The sequence below is a fragment of the Oryctolagus cuniculus genome, chromosome 4 (genome assembly GCF_964237555.1).
Source record: "Oryctolagus cuniculus chromosome 4, mOryCun1.1, whole genome shotgun sequence".
Lineage (NCBI taxonomy): Eukaryota > Metazoa > Chordata > Mammalia > Lagomorpha > Leporidae > Oryctolagus > Oryctolagus cuniculus.
In genome coordinates, this window is record NC_091435.1 from 115,583,644 (window position 1) to 115,596,152 (window position 12,509).

Consider the following 12,509-nt stretch of genomic DNA (forward strand, 5'->3'; position numbering starts at 1 on the left):
AAAAGTTATTATCAAAGCTTTAACTGTGCTATATTAGCCTGACACTAAAAAAATTAATAACTTTTGTGTTAAATAGTTGCCAATTTCTAAGTTAATATTTTCTGCACCAGATAGTGATGAAAAAATTGACTCATAAATCTAGTCTTACATTTTATATTGCAATAAATAAATTTAAAAGACATTGCATCTTTATTTTCACCAAATCATATTAAAATAGACTTTATTCCTTTTATTTTAAAATTTTATTTTGTTTTTAACAGATTCATTATAGTTCATAAATACAATTCTAAGAATATGAGATTCCCTTCCCTTCTACGTATCTCTTCTCTCCCCTTTCTCTCCTTTCTCTCTTCCTTCCTTCCTTCCTTCCTTCCTTCCTTCCTTCCTTCCTTCCTTCCTTCCCTTTTTTTCCTTCACTTTTGAGATAACATATTTTAACTTTATGTTTGCTCCACTAGATAAGAAGTTTAACAAGTTAACAAGTAGAAAGCAAAATGATCCTAATTTAGTGGAAATAAATGCAACAGCTATAAGCAAATAATTGTATGGAAAAATGATTATTTTACCCATATACAGTACATTTAAATCATCACAGATCATTGAAATTATAGTAGTGTAATATTCTTAACCATTAGTTTGAAAAATATATAAAACAATGCTTTATGAAACTATATTTGCAGAAATACTGAACACACAGGGAATTGTTTTTTCTTGTCTTTTTGTTTTTGCTTTTTTCTTTCTTTTTTTTAATTTTAGCTCTCACATATAAGGGAGAACATGTTCAGCTTATTTCACTTAATATGATGGCTTCCAGTAGCATACATTTTGATACAAATGATAGAATTTCAATCCTTTTTATAGCTGAATAATATTCCATTGTGTGTGTGGTGTGTATATATATGTATATATATATACACACACACATATATATATACTTTCTGATACATTTTCTTTCTGATTTCAGATATACCAAAATAATCTAAATTTTATTTAGTAAATATAAATTTCCAAAGTACAGTTTATGGATTACAATGGCTTCCCCTCCCCCATAATTTCCCTCCCACTCGCACCCCTCCCATCTCCTACTCCCTCTCCCATTCCGTTCACATCAAGATTCATTTTCAATTATCTTTATATACAGAAGATCGATTTAGTATATGTTAAGTAAAGATTTCATCAGTTTGCACCCACACAGAAAAACAAAGTGTAAAATACTGTTTCAGTACTAGTTATAGCATTACTTCACATTGGACAACACATTAAGGACAGATCCCACATGAGGAGTAGGTACACAGTGACTTAACAATTTGACACTCTGGTTTATGGTGTCAGTAATCACCCCAGGCTCTTGTCATGAGTTTCCAAGCCTATGGAAGCCTTTTGAGTTCGCCCGCCGACTTTGATCTTATTTCAACAGGGTCATAATCAAAGTGGAAGTTCTCTCCTCCCTTCAGAGAAAGGTACCTCCTTCTCTGATGGCCCCATTCTTTCCACTGGGATCTCACTCGCAGAGATCTTTCATTTAGGTCTTCTTCTTTTTTTTTTTTCCCTAGTGTCTTGTTTTTCCATGCCTAAAATACTCTCATGGGCTCTTCAGCCAGATCCGACTGCCTTAAGGGCTGATTCTGAGGCCAGAGTGCTATTTAGGACATCTGCCATTCTATGAGTCTGCTGTGTATCCCACTTCCCATGTTGGATCTTTCTCTCCTTTTTTGATTCTATCAGTTAGTATTAGCAGACACTAGTCTTGTTTGTGTGGTCCCTTTGACTCTTAGACCTATCAGTGTGATCAATTGTGAACTGAAATTGATCACTTGGAATAGTGAGATGGCATTGGTACATGCTACCTTGATGGGATTGTATTGGAATCCCCTGGCATGATTCTAACTCCACCATTTGGGGCAAGTCTGATTGAGCATGTCCCAAATTGTACATCTCCTCCCTCTCTTATTCCCACTCTTATGTTTAACAGGGATCACTTTTCAGTTAAAATTAAACACCTAAGAATAATTGTGTGTTAATTACAGAGTTCAAACGAAAAACATATATTATATTATTCATATTATGATTCAAAATATGGGTACATAAAACATGTTTTATATAATCCTTAACTTAGCTAAAAGAAAAATGTATTGGAGTAATTTTTTATTTTAATTTGGTATCTTTGTAGAATTAGATACGTTGGGAAGATTATTGATTTTTAGATCACCTACAAAAGAATTACCAGTATTATTTATAATACTACAATCTATATTTTTATAGTAATGTAATTGTCTTGCTTTGTTTTTCAGTTGGGATTCTTGTCTACCTGGTTTTGCTTTTAATGATCAGTTCATTCAAATATCTACTCGCCTGCCATCGGAATATATATATGGTTTTGGAGAAGCAGAGCACACAGCATTTAAGAGAGATCTGAACTGGCATACTTGGGGGATGTTCACAAGAGACCAACCCCCTGGTGTAGGTATCAATATTTGACTACCCCATTAAGCCACTAAGACTGTGATTCAGACCCCAGTCTCCCTGTGTAGAAGTGTTGAAGTGTATAATTACAAAGCAGTTAGAGATCTCCAGAACTGCTAGAGACTGTGCACAAAACAAACAAAAATTACCATAAGTTCCAGGTGAAATTGGAGGAGAGGATGGGTGAAAATCTACTCAACTCCAGTGAGAAACAAAATTATGATCCAGTTGCTTCACTCTTCTGGCTGCAATATTCTCTGTCATGTCTATGTTTCTTCCTCTTTTTTAGAAAATAACTGCCTAGAATTCTCTTATTTTTACTTCTTGCTTTGTCCCAACTTTTTCCTCTGTAACCCACAGCTAAAGTTTTGTGTTTTTAAGAGTCTGAACTGCAAGTTACATCTTTAAAAGATGTTTTTATATACTCATGACAGTTTTTTTTCAAAGTTCTGTCTCATTAATGAAACAAATCATGTATATTTAATGCATTGGGCAATAAATAATATTAACTATAATAATTTCAAATATATTCTGAAAATACATTTTAATAAAATCATTAGCTAACTTCTATATTTCACTTATAATATATTCTTAAAAGATTTATTCAGTAACTAACTTTAAACATGGGTCCTACCATACGCATTTTATACTTTTTGGTCTTAACATAACTTTTACCTGTATCATAATAATCCAAATTTAAGACATCTTATTAAATGTTGTTTTCATTTAGACCAGCTTGAAAGAGTATGTTTTATGAAGCTGACTTTTAAAAACTCACCAGCATTGAGATTTCATCAAGTTAATATAATCTTGATTTTTAAGCTAAAGATTTAATTTCACATGTTAATTAACTAGATGGAACCAAATGTCGGATAATAGCCTCAATGTTTTATCAATAAAAATTATTTTTATAAATATACATAATCTTAAGGTATTCTCTGGAAGTTTGATCACGTTAACAATTTTGGGAAGATTCTATTGTGGAAAAATAAGTGTCAATTTATACATAAATTAAGGCATATAACCTCTGGAAAATAACTCAGTTATAATAATGCCAATGCCTTTTTTATAATACTTAATGCATCAACATCTGTGTTACATATTTATATTTTCATTCTTGTGCTTTAACACACTATCAGTTCAAATAATAGGAGAATATTTTTCTGAGGAAAATAATGTATTCATTTTCATGCTTTGAGTGTGTAAAAAGGAATATTTAAGTCTCAAGACTCAAAGTTATAATGAATTTAAAAATATCATCAATCAGGGGCTGGTGTTACTGCACAGCATGTTAAGCTGCCACCTCTGATGCCAGCATCCCATGTCAGTCTTGGCTGTTCCACTTCTGATCCAACTATTTGCTTATGCACTTAGGAAACCAGAAGATGATGGCCCAAGTGACTGGGCTCCTGCCATCCATGTGGGAGACCTGGTTGGAGTTCCAGGCTCCTGGCTTCAGCCTGGCCCTATATTTGTCATTGCAGCCATTTGAGGGAATTAACCAGTGGATGGCATCTCTCTCTCTCTCCCTCTCCCTCTCTCTCTTTCTCTATGTGTGTCTATATTTTTCTCTCTTTTTCTGTGTATCTCATCTCTTTCTAATTCTGCCTTTCAAATAAATGAATAAATCTTTTTGTGAATCACCAATTAACTTTGCATACTCTTTTATTTAAATATGTATTTGCTTTTTTAAAATATTTCAGTACAAACTTAATTCCTATGGATTTCATCCTTATTACATGGCTCTGGAAGATGAAGGAAATGCCCATGGAGTTTTGTTACTGAACAGCAATGCAATGGGTAAAACAATCATTTGTTGAATTTATCATATTGTATGACATTTGACATTCTAATAAATTGTTACCTTATATACTAATAGAAATGAAATCATATTTTGAATTTCCAGATGTTACATTCATGCCAACTCCAGCTCTAACTTATCGTGTAATTGGAGGAATCTTGGATTTTTATATGTTCTTAGGCCCAACTCCAGAAGTTGCAACCCAACAATATCATGAAGTATGCCGGCATATTTCTTTTTTTAAAACATAAAGTTTTCTTTATGATGTAAAGTAATTCTCTCAATTAACAAATAAATATTTTTTTAAAGGTAATTGGCCATCCAGTCATGCCACCGTATTGGTCTTTAGGATTCCAATTATGTCGGTATGGATACAGAAATACTTCAGAGATTATTGAACTATATGAGGGGATGGTGGCTGCTGACATACCCTATGTATGTATCAATTTTAAAAACTATTAATTTGAGTTCATAAAAACAAGAATGAGTATATTATGAAATTGGTAGTGATGTTTAGTTTTTTATTAGCACTTTATGTATTGGGTATGAGATTTTCATACAAGGCTTTAATAAACTTTTAAGGACAAGTTCCAATACAATTCCTTTCTTTTTTTCTCCTAAGGTGTATGATCTTGATTTGTCTTCAGAAAGTCATCATACACTTGCTTCTCCTAATAAATTTTGAGTTCTATAAGTGGTCAGGCATATTCTGTATATTCTTTTTAAGTTAGAGAATAATCCACAGTAAACTATGTGAATTGATATGATGAATTACAGCAATGAGTTTCAAACAAAACTGGATACTTTTGCCCTAGAATAGGTGACAGTCATAACCTGAAATACAAAACGAGCAACTTTGCAAAATTTTCTCTTTATTCAATGTTCAGAAAACCAACTATTCCATGGTATCCACAAATAATCAGAGCCTGTGGTTTTCTTTCTAGTAAAATTAAGAAATAATACAGATTATCATGATAACACTTAAACATTGAAACATAGAATTCTTGGTATATAAAGCGCATTCTAAGAAGAATTAGAGGGATTTAATCATAAAACATTGTTACTTAGAATTCAATTTATTGTTAATGAACGCATTGTTCTGGGAAAATTAATTGCATAAATTGATAACAGAAATATGTAATGTCAACTAACAAAAGATATTACTAATTTATTTTTATGAGATTTGATTAAAACTTCAAACATTTGTTAGAAAAATGTATTTGCAGTATCTATCTATAAGCAATACTTTGCTTATTTAAACAATGTTGTTATTCCAAAAATGATGAAAATACAAGCAGAACCATAATAACTGATAGATTTGCTAATATTCATTTTTGCCCATATTAGGCTTATGTGAAAATATCTTATATCTATTTTGTATTTCCACAAATAGAACAATGCCTATTCCTGTAAACACAAATTGCCAATTAACATAATTATTTAAATCTTTTTATCCTTTTTTTTGTCTTGTATCCTTTGGAAATCAGTAAAAAATATTGACTTATTTAGAAGAATTTTCATTTCCAAATCAAAAGTGCTAAATGAACTACTAAGATAACAGAACATTTATATGAAATTATTCTTAGAATATTTTCCATCTACATACTGCTTTTACTCTTTGAGCACCAAATTACTTGGTTGCTAATTTTTAGGATCAAGTGATATTGCTGCCACTTTTAAAAGCATGACATAATATAATACGCTCACTTTTTCAAGTTTCTCACCCACTGCCACAATTCTTATATATTCCAGGATGTTCAATACACAGATATTGATTACATGGAAAGGCAACTAGACTTTACAATTGATGAAAACTTTCGTGAACTTCCTCAATTTGTTGATAGAATAAGAGGAGAAGGAATGAGATACATTATTATTCTGGTCAGTATTTATATTTTGTCTGAGTCATATTATCTTGATTTTATTAATTCTTCTATAATGGACCATGAGGTATTTCAAGATGGAAAATACATAACTTTGGATTCTACTCAGAAATCTAAAACTTTCTTCCTTTAACGTTTCATTTTATTTGCATGGACCACTACCAGCTACCTTTGTTCTTGACCATGTACTTAGAAATCTATCTAAAGCTGGGTGTCAAAGGCATGCTTTCCAGTTATCAAAAACTGCCATCCATCTGAAGACATGATCACAAATTGTTGATAGATTTTTCTATTCCAAAGCAATTCTCAGGGATCACCTCTGCTGCTTTTCATATTTAAAAAAATTCCCTCTAGTGAGACTAATTTATCAATGAATTATAGAAAGTAAGCTAGGCAGCCAGAACTCACATCGGAGAAATTAAAACAAAAAAAAGATAATAATGTTATTTGAAACTGCAGCTAATGCATTTTTTCAAAGTTCTTAGAATTTCTTTTTGTTTAAGCAAGGAAGAATACAATCTAGCCACAACACTATATTTATACCATTTTTCAGTCCCTGTGAGAACACTATGGATGTGTAAAAATGGAAAGTCATGTTTCATAATGGCAACACAAAGGTCTATACTTTTTTAAAAATTTAATTTTTTATTTTTCATTTTAATTTTAGGACCCAGCAATTTCAGGAAATGAAACACGGCCTTACCCTGCATTTGACAGAGGGGAAGCTAAAGATGTCTTCGTCAAATGGCCTAATACCAGTGATATTTGTTGGGCAAAGGTACTAAATTGATATTTTGAAACAGAATACATTTGAAAATGAAGTTTTGTTGAAAGTATTAATTTGATTAGAAAATATTGGAAATATATTTGGAAAGACAAACAAAATTGCAATTATTTGATAACAAAAAATATGCTGTCTTGGATTCAATCCAAATTGTTAGCCATAAAGAAAATAATTCATACAAATAATACTTTTATAGGTCATTTATTTTATTTTTAAATTGTATTATATTTTAGTTTTTTTGTTGTGTTACAAAATTCCTATTAGAAATATAGCTACTTGTTATTCTATATTGCAAGAATCATTTAATCAATTTTACTTCTCTAAGGCACTTAATTAATAAAATAACATTTTTTTTAAGAATTGTGCTTATATTCTTGAGCAAAAATGTATTTCATTGCAGTTTATATAAGCAATAATATTTAGGTCAGAGCACATGAATATATTTTAAAATATCTTGATTTGATTTTCATAAAACATAATCAAGAAAAAAATTGAATTGAATGAAAAAAATTCCACAAAATTCCAAACTGGTAGATATAATTAAATGCAATAGACATTCTTATTGGATATTGGATCAAAATTAAGACATTAGTTATAAATGTGATGAAATTCAACATAGTTTATATGTCTTTACATTAGTCACTGATGGAATTAATGGTTTTTTTATAATTATATTATGGTTAATATGCTAACATTGAGATAAGCTGGGTGAAGCTTATGGACAAATTCTAGGTACAATTTTCACAGCTTTTCTGTTAAATCTAAAAATACCAAGTAAAATGGTAAAAATACAATAGAAAGCTATCACGATAAAATTAGTGAGATATAATATTTTAGGAAACATGTACATATAGAATACAGCATTTGGGCGTAGAAGGAAGCTTTTTTTTTTTTTTTTTTTTTTTTTTTTTGGACAGGCAGAGTACAAAGTGAGAGAGAGACATAGAGAAAGGTCTACTTTTGCCGTTGGTTCACCCTCCAATGGCCGCTGTGGCCGGCGCACTGCAGCCGGCGCACCACGCTGATCCGAAGGCAGGAGCCAGGTGCTTCTCCTGGTCTCCCATGGGGTGCAGGCCCAAGTACTTGGGCCATCCTCCACTGCACTCACGGGCCATAGCAGAGAGCTGGCCAGCAAGAGGGGCAACCGGGACAGAATCCGGTGCCCTGACCGGGACTAGAACCCAGTGTGCCTTTGCCGCAAGGCGGAGGATTAGCCTAGTGAGCCACGGCGCCAGCAAAAGGCAAGCTTTTTTTTTTTTCCATATTACTATTGCCTTGTTCCGTATTTCTAAATACTTTATCAGATTTCTGCCTTCTTTTCTGTTTCTTTACAGCACTATTTCCTAAGAGCAATTAAGCCTTTGTAAATCATTAGTGTATGGGTAATTACTTACATTTTTATATGAGACTTTCTGACTTCTACCATTGAGACCCAAATTCACAGATCTATCAGCATGATTTAATTTGTGTTCTATTTGATATTTTTTCTGATTGGATGAGAAAGAACACATTGATAGATATGAAGAGGAGGTGGTGAGATGGTAGAGGAATGAGGATTTAGAACTAACTGAGAAACAGTGGGATATTTGCCTAGCATGACATTTTCTTTTTTTTTTTTTAACTTTTATTTAGTAAATATAAATTTCCAAAGTACAGTTTATGGATTACAATGGCTCCCCCCCATAATTTCCCTCCCACTCGCACCCCTCCCATCTCCTGCTCCCTCTCCCATTCCATTCACATCAAGATTCATTTTCAATTATCTTTATATACAGAAGATTGATTTAGTATATATTAAGTAAAGATTTCATCAGTTTGCACCCACACAGAAAAACAAAGTGTAAAATACTGTTTCAGTACTAGTTATAGCATTACTTCACATTGGACAACACATTAAGGACAGATCCCACATGAGGAGTAGGTACACAGTGACTTAACAAATTGACACTCTGGTTTATGGCATCAGTAATCTCCCTAGGCTCTTGTCATGAGTTTCCAAGCCTATGGAAGCCTTTTGAGTTCGCCCGCCGACTTTGATCTTATTTCAACAGGGTCATAGTCAAAGTGGAAGTTTTCTCCTCCCTTCAGTGAAAGGTACCTCCTTCTTTGATAGCCCCATTCTTTCTACTGGGATCTCACTTGCAGAGATCTTTCATTTAGGTCTGTTTTTTGTTGTTGTTGTTTTGTTTTGTTTTGTTTTGTTTTGTTTTTTCCAAGAGTGTCTTGGTTTCCCTGCCTAAAATACTCTCATGGGCTCTTCAGCCAGATCCAAAACGCCTTAAGGGCTGATTCTGAGGCCAGAGACATTTTCAAATCAGATCTTCGATATCCTGCAAATAAAAGATACTTATTTGTAGTTCTAAATCCTGGAGTGATTTTAGAAACAATTCCAACATAGAATATTAAATTATATTTCATATTAGAACTTTGTTTTACAAGACTAGTTTTTTTTTTATTTAATAAATGTGAATTTACAAAGTGCAACTTTTGTATTATTGTGGCTTCCCCCCCCAACCTTCCTCCCTCCCGCAGCCCTCCCCTTTCCCACTCCCTCTCCCATCTTGCCCTTCATTGAATTTCATTTTCAATTATCTTCATATACAGAAGATCAACTTAGTATATAGTAAGCAAAGATTTCAACAGGCTGCACTCACACAACCGCACAAGGTATAGGGTATTGTTCGACTAGTAGTTTTATCTGTAATTTCATAGTAAAACCCATTAAGGACAGAGATCCTACTTGGGGAGCATGTACCAAGTGACTCCCATTGCTGATTTAACAATTGGCACTCTTATTTATGACGTCAGCAATCACCCGAGGCTCTTGCCATGAGCTGTCTAGGCTATCGAAGCCCCTTGAGTTCAGCAACTCTGAACTTGTTTAGTCAAGGCCATATCACAGTGGAGGTTCCTTCCTCCCTTCAGAGAAAGGTGCCTCCCTCCTTGATGGCCTGATCCTTCCGCTGGAGTCTTGTTCACCAGGATCTTTCATTTAGGTTGTTTTTGCCACTGTGTCATGGCTTTCCATGCCTGTGAGACTCTCATGGACCTTTTAGCCAGATCTGAAGGCCCCAAAGGTTGATTCTGAAGCCAGAGTGCTGTTTGGGGCGTTTGAATATGCTGTGTGACCTGCTTCCCCCGCAGGATCATTCTCTCCCTTTTAATTCTATCCTTCATTATTCGCATATACTGATCTCATTTGTGAAATCCCTTCGACACTTACCCTACCTTTTTGATCGGTTATGTACTTATATTTATCACTTTACCAAGTGCGCTGGCATTGGTACATGCCTCCTTGATAAGATTGAGTTGAAATCCCCTGGCACATTTCTAGCTCTACCATTGGAGGTAAGTCCGAGTGAGCATGTGCTGACCTCTCTTATTCCTCCTCTCTTATTCCAATCCTATATTTAACAGAGGTCACTTTTCTGTTAATTTTAAACGCCTAAGATTGATTGTGTATTGATTACAGAGTTCAACCAGTGATATTAAGTAGAACAAACAGAGCAACAACAACAACAACAAAAAATACTAAAAGGAATAAAATAGTAGGTTGTTCCTCAATAGCCTAGACAAGGGCTGATCATATCATTGTCTCTCATAGTGTCCATTTCACCTCAATGGATTTCCTTTTAGATGCTCATTTAGTTGCCATCGATCAGGAAGTACATATGATATTTGTCCCTTTTGGACTGGCTTATTTCACTCAGCATGATATTTTCCAGATTCCTCCATTTTGATGTAAATGACCGAATTTCATTGTTTTTTACTGCTGTATAGTGTTCCATAGAGTACATATCCCATATTTTCTTTATCCAGTTATCTGTTCATGGACATTTAAGTTGATTCCATGTCTTAGCTATTGTGAATTGAGCTGCAACAAATATTGAGGTGCAAATGGCTCTTTTTATCTCCCCTTTAATTCCATTTGGGTAAATTCCAAGGAGTGGGATGGCTGGGTCCTGTGGTAGGGCTGTATTCAGGTTTCTGAGGACTCTCCAAACTGTCTTCCATAGTGGCTTTACCAGTTTGCATTCCCACCAACAGTGGATTAGTGTCCCTTTTTCCCCACATTCTCGCCAGCATCTGTTGTTGAATGATTTCTGTATGTGAGCCATTCTAACCGGAGTGATGTGAAACCTCATCATGGTTTTGATCTGCATTTCCCTGATGGCTAGGATACTGAGCATTTTTTCATGTGTCTGTTGGCCACTTGGGTTTCCTCTTTTGAAAAATGTCTGTTAAGGTCCTTGGCCCATCTTTTTATTGGGTTGGTTGTTTTGTTTCTGTGGTGTTTCTTGATCATTTTATAGGTTCTAGTTGTTAATCCTTTATCTGTTGTGCAGTTTGTGAATAATGTCTCCCATTCTGTTGGTTGCCTCTTCACTTTCCTGACCATTTCCTTTGCTGTAAAGAAACTTTTCAATTTGAGGTAATCCCATTTGTTCATTTTATCTTTGATTATCCATGCCTCTGGGGTCTTCTCCAGGAATTCTTCACCTGTTCCAATGTCTTGGAGGGTTTCCCCTATACTCTCAATTAGTTTCATGGTGTCATGGCATATCTCTAGTTCTTTGATCCATGTTGAGTGGATTTTTGTATAAGGTGTAAAGTAGGGATCTTGCTTCATACTTCTGCATGTGGACATCCAGTTTTCCCAGCACCATTTGTTGAAGAGGCTGTCCTTGTTCCAGGGGTTGGTTTTAGGTCCTTTGTCGAATATGAGTTGGTTATAGATGTTTGGATTGATCTCCGGTGTTTCTATTCTGTTCCATTGGTCTATCCATCTGTTTTTGTGCCAGTACCAGGCTGTTTTGATTATAACTGCCCTGTAGTATGTCTTGAAGTCTGGAATTGTGATGCCTCTGGCTTTGTTTTTATTGTAAAGGATTGCTTTAGCTATTCTCGTTCTCCTGTTTCTCCATATGAATTTAAGCATCATTTTTTCTAGTTGTTTGAAGAATGACTTTGGTATTTTGATTGGTATTGCATCGAACTTGTAAATTACTTTTGAGAGAATGGACATTTTGATGATATTGATTCTTCCAATCCATGAGCATGGCAGGTTTTTCCATTTTTTTGTGTGTCATCTTCTATTTCTTTCTTTAGTGCTTTGTAATTTTCATCATAGAGGTCTTTGACCTCCTTGGTTAAATTTATTCCAAGGTACATTGTTTTTGTGGCTATTGTGAATGGAATTGATCTTAGAAGTTCTTCCTCAGCCATGGCATTGTCTGTGTATACAAATACTGTTGATTTCTGAGCGTTGACTTTGTATCCTGCTACTTTACCAAACTCTTCTATGAGTTCCAACAGTCTCTTATAGGAATTTATTGGGTCCCCTATATATAGTATCATGTCATCTGCAATTAGGGATAGTTTAACTTCCTCCTTTCCCATTCGTATCCCTTTAATTTCTTTTTCATGCCTGATGGCCCTGGCTAACACTTCTAGGACAATATTGAATAGCAATGGTGAGAGTGGGCATCCCTCTCTGGTGCCAGTTTTCAATGGAAATGCCTCCAACTTTTCCCCATTCAATATGATGCTGGCCATTGGTTTATCATAAATTGCCTTA

General features: G+C 34.3%; 1 protein-coding gene across 1 annotated transcript in view; it reads left to right on the plus strand.

Annotated features, from left to right (window-relative positions):
- SI (sucrase-isomaltase) overlaps positions 1-12,509 on the plus strand; it is a 93,751-nt gene that overhangs the window by 50,703 nt on the left and 30,539 nt on the right. Inside the window, 6 exon segments of the mRNA NM_001082266.1 lie at positions 2,292-2,460; positions 4,167-4,263; positions 4,370-4,482; positions 4,574-4,699; positions 6,017-6,145; positions 6,815-6,925. Coding sequence (NP_001075735.1) covers positions 2,292-2,460; positions 4,167-4,263; positions 4,370-4,482; positions 4,574-4,699; positions 6,017-6,145; positions 6,815-6,925 — 745 coding nt within the window.